Genomic DNA, 12,066 nt, shown 5'->3' with positions numbered 1-12,066 from the left:
ATGGGTGCAATTCGACTAGCATCAGGATAGGAAAAAAATATTATTTTTCAATTGTATTTTATTATTTAGGGAAAATACTTTTTTATAAATAAAGAAATTGTATTGTTGTATTTATGGCTAGCATGTATATATTCGCAAGCTCTTTCAATATCATGGAAAAAACTAAAATATGCCGTGATTTCTTGGAAAGTCATAACACTGGTTGGTCGAATATATAACTATTTCATTGTTTTTTAAAAAAATTATATTGTTTAATGTATCATCATTTTAATTTTTAAAAAATGTGTGGTCTAGTTATTCATCAGATTTAAAATTTATGGTTTTTTTTTTTTGGCTAGACTTTGCATTTTTTTTTTTACTGTTAGAAAGAAAATAATCCCACCCGCGCATCTAGTTTATCTCGGTGAAAATCTATTTTAAGAAGACAATTTTAAAAAGGTAACAACACCCTTTTAGCTTTTACCATTCATTTGGCTGCTCAATGAATTACATTTACCTTTTCTTATTTTTCCTTTTCACCTTCAAAACATAAACAGAGTTCTATTTTAAAACTGGGGACATGTTAAATTACAGCCTCGCAGATGCGCGTAGAATGACGTAAAATTGGTTTAGATTTTGAGGTTGTTTTATCACTTGTTGCTCGACGACGACCCCTATCTTATCGTCACTGTATCCACCACAAAAAGTGGCACGATACCTCAAGAGATAATGACAATTTCAGAAGCAGAAGCAGAAGCAGAAGCATGTTTATCAGGGAGGACCACACTAGTCTTCTGCTCTTGAACTGTTGCTAGACTATACTTTCCGCGTAAAGACACAATTGCTTACAAGACTAGGCCTCACACACAGAGCATACCCCTAATGGGCTAGAATCTCAATCAGAATAACGTAGGAGCAAACCAGTAAACAAGTAGTGAATTAGCACGCAAGTAAAACTCCTATTTTATCATCAGTTGCCATGAAATCAAAAGAAGCAATTCTCCTAATGGATACAGGAACTACTGTTGTAAACCTGGATTACATCGGTGAGTGAACCCAAGTTTAAGGCTGTATATGAAAATATAGTTGAAATCTCATTCTTTTAAAAACAAATTTAAATTATTTTAATATTTTGATATTAAAAATAATTTTTTAAAAATAAAAAATATTATTTTAATATATTTCTAAGCAAAATACCTAAAACTATAACTATTATCACAATTTTCAAAATAATTTTTTTATTTTAATATATTTAAAAAAAACAATTATTGAAAATGAAGTTTTTTAACCGTGAAAAGACAGATTAAGAATATTAATTATTTTTTAAAATATTTTTATTTAAAAAATACAGAAAATTTAATTTAAAGAAAAAATAAAAAAAATTAATTTGTACCAAAAGTACTTTTAAATAAAAAAAACAAACGGGCTTGCCAAAGAAAAGAGGCAATAATTTCCTTCTTTACGGGGTCAACTCATCTTCCCTGATAAGCGGAGCACATGGCCTTCAGGGTCCCAAAATCTTTCAGAGTTGAATTCCGAGGAGACCCGAACACCGTGTGTTATCTCCAATCCCGCCAAGCTACATTGATGTAACCCGCCTCTATCTATCAAAGGAGCTCGGTCCAAAAATTGACAGAAGGTCCAAACCATTAAGTAAAAAGCAAAGAGCCCATCAAAATTTGAACCCGAACACCACCATTCCATTCCCAAACAAAAACTCAAAGTTAAATCCATCAACGCAAACCCTTAACTTACTTACAAAACAGTACCTAAAAACCCTAATTACCAATCTAATTACAATCCAAATTTCTTGACAGCAAGACTTATTCTAAAATCAAAAGCCCTAACCACCGAACCCGTATAGAGTTCTTCCCTGCCTCTTGAGTGCGTACACCACATCCATGGCAGTGACAGTCTTGCGGCGAGCATGCTCGGTGTAGGTCACAGCATCTCTTATAACATTTTCAAGGAAGATCTTGAGTACACCACGAGTCTCTTCATAGATCAAACCACTGATACGCTTGACCCCACCCCTACGAGCAAGACGGCGGATTGCAGGCTTTGTGATACCTTGAATGTTATCACGAAGAACCTTACGGTGACGCTTGGCTCCTCCCTTTCCCAGACCCTTGCCTCCCTTTCCACGTCCAGACATTTTCTTCAATTAATGAGAGGATCTGTGGGGAAAAATCCAACACAAAATTGGTTACAACTTTGATAAAAGTTAAGATGCCCGAGAAATTGAAATCTAGCACAGGAGAAGGGAAAACAGAAAAACTCGGTCGAGAATTAATTGGAATATTAATAAGATAAATTGAGTCAAAACTTTCTGTAAGTTACCTGCATTTTCTCAGAAATGCATTGAAAAGAAAAAACACTTCTCGAACATTAATTGACAGGAACGGAGATTGTTGAAGACGCAATTCAACATCATTAGTGGAAAGCTGATGCTAATTTATTTTAGCTGCTCCTATGAAACCCTAACGGGCAAATCACATGAAAACCTGATTTTCATTTTAATCGAAAATGAACAAAAACGATTTTCGAAAACGATATCAGACAGTAAAATCAAATTGACCCGAGAATACGACGTTATAAAAGAAAGGAGAGGGGAGAATACATGAAGAGAGAAATACCTGAACTGCAGACTTGGAATTGAATCTCGAGGTGAAGAATCGAAATCCAGAGGGAGAGACTTGTTTGTTTGTGTGATGAGATAAAATGGGGAGTCAAGTCGTATTTATAAGGACACGTGAAGGAGGGTGCTTAGGGGACGATCCGCGACGAATGTTTTGAAGAGGACTTCGGACCGTTTGTTATTAGACTGGACGGTTGGGATTATAAGATTTGTGGCGATGCGGACCGATGACGTGGCGTTTTTAAAATACGTGCTAGCTTGGGATGGTGTTGGGATTTGAATCGTCGAGGGGAGGAGAAAAGGATTTGTGTTTTCTTGAGCGTGATTTGGATCCAAGTTCAAGTAAGATTTTGGAGAGTTTTGTTCAATTTCAGTTGATTTTGTTTGCGGGGAAGGTGATGCCTATGGATTGAAAATCAATTTGGAGGTTTGAATATCATAAACTCGGATTAGAGGTTGGAGGAACATGTGGATCATGGTTATTAAACCCGGTTTGGGGTTAACCCAGTAAAGAAATCGGGTCCCAGATTTCATGGGTCAACTCGAATTAACCTGAAAAAATTAAAAAAAATTAAAGTTATAATATTTCATATGAAAAAATCCATGTAAATATAGGTTATACATGTTGTAAATAATGAAATTTAAAATAATATTTTAAAAGATTTTTTATCTCACATTAAAAATATATTATGTTAAGTTTTTAAGTTGAAATATTTAAACCAAAAAAGTTTTTTATCCCACATTAAAAAAACATAACTTTTTTCTTTGAAACATAGAGTATATATATACTAATAGGTTTCAAATCTCACATTGAAAAAACATAACTTTTTTCATAAAAACACATATTATATATACGAAAGGGTTTCAAATCCTACATTGAAAATATTCTATGTTATCCTTTTTAGTTGAAGTATTTAAACCAAAAGATTTTTTATCCCACATTGAAAAAACATGATTTTTTTCTTAGGAACATAAAGTATATATACTAATGGGTTTCAAATCCCACATTAAAAAAAAATAATTTTTTTCATGGGAACATAGAGTATGTATACAAAAGGGCTTCAAATCTCACATTAAAATATATATTATGTTATCCTTTTAAGTTGAGATATTTAAACCAGAAGATTTTTTATCCCACGTTGAAAAAACATGATTTTTTTCCTGGGAATACAGATGATATACATGGAAGGACTTCAAATCCTATATTGAAAAGATATTATGTTATCCTTTTAAGTTAAAGTATTTAAACTAAAAGATTTTTTATCCCACATTGAAAAAACATGATTTTTTTTTTTAACATAGAGTATATATACTAATGGGTTTCAAATTACACATTGAAAAAACATAATTTTTTCAATGAAAACATAGAGTATATATACGAAAAGACTTCAAATCCCACATCGAGAACATACTATGTTATCCTTTTAAGTTGAAGCATTTAAACCAAAAGGTTTTTTATCCCGCATTGAAAAAACATGATTTTTTTTTGGAAACATAGAGTATATATACGAAATGATTTAAAATCCCACAATGAAAATATATTATGTTATCATTTTAAGTTGAAGTATTTAAACCAAAATGTTTTCTATTCCACATTTTAAAAACATGACTTTTTTATTGGGAACATAGAGTATATATACTAATGAGTTTCAAATCCCACATTTGAAAAAAAAAACATTCGGTCTCGTCCCGGTTTGTCCGGGTCGCTCGAGTCATGGCTCGACCAGTCGGGTCACCCGGGTTTGGCCGGGCTGTTGCCCCTGCCAATCTTTTATTAAACCCGGACCGGTCCACCCACTAGGTCGATCCGCCGAGCAGGACCGGGTTTAATAACAATACTGTCAATCTATATGCTCTCAGTTCCACGAAGGAGCGATCAATAATAAGATGAGGGTACTATTTTTTTAAAAATAATAAATTAAGACTTTTTTAAAATATTGTTTTTATGATCTAAATATATTCATATTATAAATTTAAAAATATTTAAAAATAAAAAATATTCACTTGAGAATATCATACACATATTAAAAGTTTATTTAAAAACACAGTTTAAACTGTATTTGTTTTAAATTTTAATTTTTTTAATTTTTAAATTATTTTGATATACTAATCTCAAAAATAATTTTTTAAAATTAAAAAAATATTATTTTAATATATTTTTAAATATAAAATACTTAAAACTATCACGATACTACAATCTCAAATCAAAACACGTACTAAAACCTCACCTGCACAAGCATGAGAGAATGAGGCGGGCTTGCCACAAACCACACCCGCGCAACAGAAACACTGTGCTAAATTGGACCGGGCCTTGCCCTCGGCCACACCTCGAACCATCACCCTTCCTTCGATGTTCAAAGTTCAAACACCAGCTTCACCACAGCCAACGGTACCAAAAATAGCAGGATGCTTGCGTGCGTTTTCTTCTCTAAATATCCGCAAATGCTATCACGCTCTCGCTTCATAAATCCACGGCGGTCTCTTCTTCAGCTATTCACCGCCGCTCATCGCTTCTCCAAGAAACTAAATTTCTCCTCCTCTCCCGCTCCAGAGGTTTTAAAAAAACACAGATTTTTTAAAGTAGGTTTTGTTTAACGATTAATAATTATTCGATACTTTTTCCCGCTAGGTACTGTTAAATCATCTAGACGAGGAATGCGTTGATTTTTTGCCGTGGTTGGAAAGGAAAGCTGGAGTCGAAATTTCTTCAAAGCTTTACGTTGGCAAATCCGCGTACGGCAGGTTATTATCGTGCCCGTATTTTCTTAATTGGCTAATTTTACCATGAAATACTTGATTGATGATAAATCGAAGATTTAATTATTGCCTTTTATCGGTGCTCGTGTGGATTAGGGTCAGTTATTTGATATTGAGATGGTGTTTGGCCAATTTCAATAATTTTTTACCTCGATATAACAATAGCCGGAATTTGTACCGTTTCCGATTGAATCGAATCGAATCGAATAGAATAGAATCTATTCGAAAGACATTGTGCGAATAGAGTGGTGTATGCAATAGACATAAGTTTGACTTTCGATGATCGTGATGGAGAATTCTGCAGCTAGTTGATCGTTGTTGAGGTGCGGTTGGAGGAATTTTTGGTGCTTGTTGTTGTTGTGCAGTGCTCCATGGAATCATATAACAAATGCTTTTTCAAAAAGTGCTTACAGCTCTCTTATGATGGGGTGCTTTTAGTGATAAACAATATTGCATGGCATTTTGAAATTGAAATTGGAAACCGTGTATCTCAGCAGGATGAAAAACAGGGGAATCTCTTGGCGCTTGGATGTGTGAAGCACTCCTTAATTTTTATAAGGTGTGCAACACCTTGGACCGAATTCTGTTGCATAAAATGTGACAGTTTGTGAAATGAGCTCATCCTTTAAGGCCTCAAGTCAACCTGTCTTTGTGCTCCTGTTTGACTGATGAAATCAAAGCTTCTTGTTTCTTTTACCACATGAAAAGTTTCATATCAAATGCTCAAGATGTGTTTGCTGGATCTGGGAGAAATTAATGATATCATTGACCTCGATCAACATGTAAATTTGGTTATACTATCTGAAAGTGGTTCCAACTAATTACTTGGCCATTGTAATGCAAATACACATTCCTGTGCAGAACTTGCTAGTTTGTCAATTGGGTTTTGATTCTTATTCTGAATCTGGGATTGGGACCAGTTGATCAAAGATAGTCTATTACATATTACTTTGGAAGGACTGACTATTTCTTGCTTGGTCAACTTGTTAAGTTTGAGCAATTCTGTGGCTGCATGAGGTAAGAGTAAACTGAAAAACTGAAGGCATATCCTGCACTCTTTTGCCCCATCCTGGAGTGAACATCAATAGAGTTCAACTGCACGCACATCCTATTTTTAGCAAATAGAGTGCCTTATCACCTTAGCTTGTGCCAGGCATCTCTTATATGCGTGTCTTTGTTTGTCTCTCAAATAGCTCACTCACTTGAAGGAGAATATTTATAGTATTCAAAGGTCTTATTATTTTCAGCAATCAACTGGGTTTCCTGCACCTCATCAGTAATGAGGAAATAGCTTAAGTATTGGAAGGCCTTTACTACAATATAGCAGCTGCAACTGTTGATGAAAAATATACTCTATCACTAAAACACATGGAGGGATGGATACTCTCTTTTGTCACCAGCCTTGTCAAATTTCTTTCAAAAGTAAAAAAATTAATGATGCATGTTTTGGCATACAGGTCACTGTTTGCTTCTAAAAGCATACAAACTGGAGAATGCATAATGAGAGTCCCATACAACGTGGTATCCCTCTTGACACATAGTACTGCTGCTATAGCGGTTAGCAATTTTCTTACCCTTTTTCTAAAAGGTTGGCCAATATTTTCTTACTTGATTTCTCAGCAAATAGCACCAGATAATCTACTTCCGAAAGTTGCATCTTTGTTAGACAATGAAGTTGGCAATGTTGCAAAGCTTGCTATTGTCATTTTGATTGAGCAGAAAAGAGGGCAGGTAAACTCAATTATGTTATTTTATTCATCTGATAAAAAGTAGGCTGAAGGAACAATTTCTTGTAGTTGCATAGTTGTGCATTGATTGACATTGCTATTTCTGATTTGTATGCTTAAATTCAAGGAAATATAAAGAAATTGATGGCCTATATTTATATTTCCTGCAGGAATCGGAGTGGGCCCCTTATATCAGCTGCCTACCTTGGCCTAGAGAAATGCATAGCACGGTTTGCACTATCACTTTTTGCATTTTTTCATTACTAGGATCATCGGTTCTCGAAGGACATGAGTCTAATAAAAATATATAATTCCTGAAGAACAAGATATTGCAAGAGTTATGTCTCTCTTATTGTTTGAATTTCTCCAGAAACTCGCCTCTCTTGTTGCTTGAATTTTTACAGATATTTTGGAGCAAAAGTGAGTTGGACATGATTCATCAAAGCACAGTATACCAAGAAACAATCAAAGAAAAATATCAAATCGAAAAGGATTTCTTGAAAATTAAATCAGTAAGTTTGTTTTGTTTCTCTCCAGAGAATCTATAAGCTCATATGAAGTTGTAATCAAGAGTTTTGAAGAAAAATATGTCTAGATAATGTTGCAGTACAATTTTGCTGATTCATCATGTCTTTCTTGCTCTTCACTTGAAATGCTGTGGGACGAAGTGGGATGGTTGTGTTCCTCTTAATTTTGAGAGGTGGTTTACAAAAAATCTCTAATATAGGAAGGTAGGACACAATTTCAGGGAGCTAAACATAAAGGGATGTAGATAGATAGAGAGAGGATCATGGTGTCATCCATTGCTACTCTTGTTAGTGTGAAAAAATTGGGCTCAAGAGCACATATTGATCTGTTTGGTCGGGTTAGAGATATGCAGCAGTATCACATATTTTTCAACAAATTTAACATCCATTTAACAATTCAGATTTATCTAACTTTTGGAAACATCAAACTTTGTAAAGTATATGCTGGTAACTGATGAGGGATTGATAGTTGCAAAGTTAACCTTGATTTTTGTTCACTCAATATACACGTGATTGTCAGCTCTGCTTACATTGAGTGTTGTGATTGTGATTAAATTTCGTATGCTTTCAGGCTCTCGATCACTCCCCAGAAATTTTAGATGGTATCACACTTGAGGATTTCATGCATGCATATGCTTTAGGTGAGCGATTTCTGCAGAAGTAATTGCTATCCATGATTTGTTTTCCTTCATGAATGCCCGTATTTTGAAGAGAGAAAGGTATATTGTTTGGCCACTTTTGTGATTACTGGATTATTCTGAGAAACGCTTCATCTATATGTAATTAGTTTTTATGAGTCAGTCTGTCATAACCAAAATGGAAGGATGGGCTCTAGGTAAAGAGTTACATGGTACTATGCTACTGTACTGATCAACTATGATTTCAAAATACTTATGAAGCTTCTGAATTATATTTCCTTCTCTGATTTTAGCTGTAATTTTCTATGTCTGTATTCTTTCAAATTCTTATGTCAACTTTCTTATGCATGTGACAGTTAGATCTCGAGCATGGGGAAGCACAAGGGGGGTATCCCTGGTATTGCCGTTATAATGACATCATTTATTTTGTAGAACATATTTTATATTTGCTTGTGGTGTATCCTTTATTTGTATAGTGTTTTATTTGAATTGTTTGGTTATTCCATAGATTCCATTTGCAGACTTTTCAAACCACGATGGGGTTTCTGAAGCATTCGTATTAAATGATGAAGACAAACAGGTCTCAGAGGTATACACTTTCCTTTTCTTTTTCTGTATAAGAGTTTAATACTACAGCAAAGTGGGAATCTTTTTTTTTTTTTTTAATCTTCTGTCGTTTCACAAAATCTCCTGTTGTTATTCAAGAAATGATGGTTGAAAAAAACTGTCTCAGAGTACTACAAAGTTTGAATCACAAAGGGACCCTCTACGATGTATTGTTTTGGCTTCTATTGATCTCAAAGAACAATGCCCTATAGGAGATTTTATTTATTGTTTGTTGGAGATTATATTTATCATTTATGTATTCTGCACATGTTTTCATTTCTAATTTAATTATTTAAATCCATGCATGCAGGTCATTGCTGATCGTAATTTTGCTCCTCATGAAGAGGTCAGATACTGAAACAGTTTCTTTTCTTTAACAATAATTATATTTTCCTGTTGAAAGTAGTCTTAGATTTTCTAATTAGAAAACTGAGCAACGCGGGACTAGTATTTCTGATTCAAAGTTTTGCTAACAATTTTCTGCCATCTTGCCATTTCCACGGAAGAAAACTGTTATCAAATGATTAGCAATAAAGGTAATCACAAAAAAAAAAGTGTTCCTTTTGCAATAGTTGCAAAATACTGTTAATTCTTATAGTCACAAGACTTATGCATTGTTATTGCTGTTCTTAATAGTTGTAGTACCATAGTGTTGATTCCATATGGTTTTGGTGTGTCACACATGCTTCTTATGAATGCATTTCTGGTTCTTTTGGGGGCCATAAGCCTGTACTTTTCATCTTCCATCACCCTTGAGCTGAGAATTTAGATAATCTGAAACACCTGTGTAGGTGCTGATCAGATATGGAAAATTTTCAAATGCTACCTTGCTGTTGGAATTCGGATTTATAGTTCCACACAACATCCATGACCAGGTTAGTCTTGAATTTAAAGCTGCGAAGGTGTCTAATGGCACTTTGTCATAGGAATAGTTTTGCTTACTACTATCTTGCTTGTCAATGTTATCAACCATAAATTATTCTATTGAGCAGAAACACTGTCATTCCTGTTGTCTCTTTTGGATTCTCTTAATTAGTATTTCCTTGTACTTGAACTGATTCTTTATTACTGCCTGATGCCCAAAACTATTTTTTATGTCATATTTTATTACTGCCTGTTTTTCTATGTTCCAAATTGTGGACCTATCTCTTACAAATGTTGTTTGTATTCTCAGGTCCAGATTCACATTGACGTGCCCAATCATGATTTTCTAGGTGAAATGAAGTTGGATATTTTACGAAGGCATCATTTACCAACCACAAGATATGCTAATGACTTCAAGTTTTCTGGGGATTCTTTCATAATCAAGTCAGTATTTTGGGTTGGTATAGTAATTGTGCTATCTTGAACTTGTTTTGATAAAAATAAAACATAGAATAAGAAGCCAATCTTGAATATGAGTAATAGTGATGCTTTTGGCGGACCCTGCTGAAGTGTTTGCTTCACTTTAGACATTATTTTATGATCACAGCCCAATTTCTTCTGAGCTTTAGTAATTCAGTTCTTCCTTTAGCATTTAGAAGTGTCAGCTAATGTTTCTTATGATTATAACCAATGTGGGCAATGAATGTTAGCTAATGTAACCTTATGTCTGCACTGGCATTAGTGCCTGTGTTGATGTGACATGATGATTGTTTTTGTTGATTTCATCACAGGGAAGTGAGGTCCGCTAGAGGCAAAGGAAAAGGTCTGCCACAATCACTACGTGCATTTGCTCGTGTTCTTTGTTGCAACTCTTCTCAAGGTGTGCCTCAGATCGCATTCTTTTACTTTGTATGAAATCCATGTCTCAGGACCTGTAAGTAGGGCCACACTAGTCTTGAAAATATTTCCTGATTTATAATTGCTCTTCAGATTTAATTGATTTGGCCATGGAAGCTGCACAAAATGATGGTCGTTTAGCTCGACGCCCTTTAAAAAATAGCAGCAGGGAGATCCAAGCACATGAGATCCTGTTGTCAAGAATCAGTCAACTTATTGAGGAATATAATGTATCTATGAAGGTGAACATGCTTATCTTCCCCTCATTGATTGATTGGAGCTGCAGGTTTAATTTTACTGTAAAGAGTCAAGAGCAGGTATTGAAGTTTTCAAATGGGTGAAGCATCGGTTTTTGTCGGCTCAGCTCCCATGGCAATTGGTTCTTAATACAAGTTGCCAGGATATTGACTGTTTCCTAACATGTTAATAAAAAAAATACATGATAGATATTTGGTTGGTAAGTGGACAGTAATCTCATGTCGCATGTTATTTGCACAGCTATTCCTTCATCAATTCGTTATGCCCCTCCATTCGTATCCCCTTTTACATTTTCAGCCATTACTTGCTTGTTATGGTATCTGGAACAATTTTTTTTCCTTTACGGGCTTTTTTCATTTGTTTTAAGCCTTTTCATGCACTGTACAGTCATTGGAACCTGTTGCTGCTTCTGTGTGCAAAAGATTTGCTCTTCGAAGGCAGATGGCTCTAGATCTCCTCACTGGTGAGCTTCGTGTCCTTGAATCTGCATACACATGGCTGAATAATTACTGTGCTACCTTGTTACAGCATTCCACTACCAATGATGATGCCAGTGCCTGTGGGAATATTCGGGAATGAACAAGTAAATAAGAGCAGAATGTTCATTTTCTTCGTCACATCCTGGTACATGTAAATTCATTCAGAACTGCAAGAAGGAAATTCAGAAAGAAACCAGTTTTTAAAGCTAGACTGACGTAGAAGTGCCCTTCCTGGGTGTTTACAAACCTGCAGCGTTATGCCGGAAATCCCGATTGCAATGAAGATAGTGCAAAGTACATCGGTTTTTTGCAACGTAGGATGCCAGTAAAATTTAGAATCGACTTGTACTACAGCTAAGGTAATGCTGTTGTGTCCATAGCAATCACAGGATTTCGTTAGTGCTGCCCATTTATTACGATATTTGAAGCCGAAGCATCCTGCATTCACCCTTTTCTTTCGTTCTTTCTTTTTTGTGTGTGTAATTATGTGTTAGTTATCAGAATACAGAATTATTATTGTTTCCAAACAATTTGTTATGTGCTGTAGGCCACCGGTAACTTGATGACAGGTGGAACTTGGGCCTTTTTTTAATTGAAGACCTGAACGGCATATACCACCTTCTTTTATTCTTTTTACCGTATGGAAAGGGACCAGAGGTGGCCCCAACTACATCAAAACCTGAATAACATGGATAT

At 34.9% G+C, this 12,066-nt stretch overlaps 2 protein-coding genes across 7 annotated transcripts; one reads left to right on the top strand and one right to left on the bottom strand.

Annotated features, from left to right (window-relative positions):
• Window positions 1-1,657: 1,657 nt before the first annotated feature.
• LOC7469786 (histone H4) lies at window positions 1,658-2,781 on the bottom strand. 3 transcript variants are annotated; one of them, XM_024606600.2, is made up of 3 exons: window positions 2,616-2,720; window positions 2,320-2,483; window positions 1,658-2,156 (listed from the first exon to the last, which is right to left on the bottom strand). In XM_024606600.2, the coding sequence occupies exon 3, from the start codon at window positions 2,132-2,134 to the stop codon at window positions 1,823-1,825; it is 312 nt and encodes a 103-aa protein (XP_024462368.1). In that variant the 5' UTR covers window positions 2,135-2,156; window positions 2,320-2,483; window positions 2,616-2,720; the 3' UTR covers window positions 1,658-1,822. The 3 variants fall into 3 exon arrangements, with proteins under 3 accessions (XP_024462368.1, XP_024462369.1, XP_002311129.1); XM_024606601.2 differs by having other exon boundaries at window positions 2,320-2,459; window positions 2,616-2,712; XM_002311093.4 differs by lacking the exon at window positions 2,320-2,483 and having other exon boundaries at window positions 2,616-2,781.
• Window positions 2,782-4,917: 2,136 nt separating this feature from the next.
• On the top strand, window positions 4,918-11,982 carry LOC18101376 (ribulose-1,5 bisphosphate carboxylase/oxygenase large subunit N-methyltransferase, chloroplastic). Of its 4 annotated transcripts, XM_024606710.2 has the most exons (16): window positions 4,920-5,170; window positions 5,247-5,359; window positions 6,832-6,895; window positions 6,995-7,105; window positions 7,272-7,331; window positions 7,506-7,613; window positions 8,200-8,269; window positions 8,623-8,663; window positions 8,775-8,855; window positions 9,183-9,218; window positions 9,664-9,747; window positions 10,047-10,180; window positions 10,528-10,616; window positions 10,727-10,875; window positions 11,279-11,354; window positions 11,420-11,982. In XM_024606710.2, the coding sequence occupies exons 1-16, from the start codon at window positions 5,024-5,026 to the stop codon at window positions 11,434-11,436; spliced, it is 1,380 nt and encodes a 459-aa protein (XP_024462478.2). In that variant the 5' UTR covers window positions 4,920-5,023; the 3' UTR covers window positions 11,437-11,982. The 4 variants fall into 4 exon arrangements, 2 of the variants coding, with proteins under 2 accessions (XP_024462478.2, XP_024462477.2); XR_002983254.2 differs by having other exon boundaries at window positions 4,918-5,170; window positions 10,727-11,354; XR_008059840.1 differs by having other exon boundaries at window positions 4,918-5,170; window positions 10,727-11,090; window positions 11,279-11,427.
• The last annotated feature ends 84 nt before the right edge of the window (window positions 11,983-12,066 follow it).

The sequence above is a fragment of the Populus trichocarpa genome, chromosome 8, assembly GCF_000002775.5.
Source record: "Populus trichocarpa isolate Nisqually-1 chromosome 8, P.trichocarpa_v4.1, whole genome shotgun sequence".
Lineage (NCBI taxonomy): Eukaryota > Viridiplantae > Streptophyta > Magnoliopsida > Malpighiales > Salicaceae > Populus > Populus trichocarpa.
This window is presented reverse-complemented; position numbering and strand designations above follow the sequence as displayed.

What these genes read in the sequence shown, in the direction of transcription:
- LOC7469786 (XM_002311093.4), bottom strand. Translation starts at nt 2,134, where the DNA reads ATGTCTGGACGTGGAAAGGGAGGCAAGGGTCTGGGAAAGGGAGGAGCC.
- LOC18101376 (XM_024606709.2), top strand. Translation starts at nt 5,024, where the DNA reads ATGCTTGCGTGCGTTTTCTTCTCTAAATATCCGCAAATGCTATCACGC. An exon ending in CATGCATGCATATGCTTTAG is followed by an intron (nt 8,270 to 8,622) that starts GTGAGCGATTTC and finishes TGCATGTGACAG; the next exon opens with TTAGATCTCGAGCATGGGGA. An exon ending in GCACAAGGGGGGTATCCCTG is followed by an intron (nt 8,664 to 8,774) that starts GTATTGCCGTTA and finishes GTTATTCCATAG; the next exon opens with ATTCCATTTGCAGACTTTTC.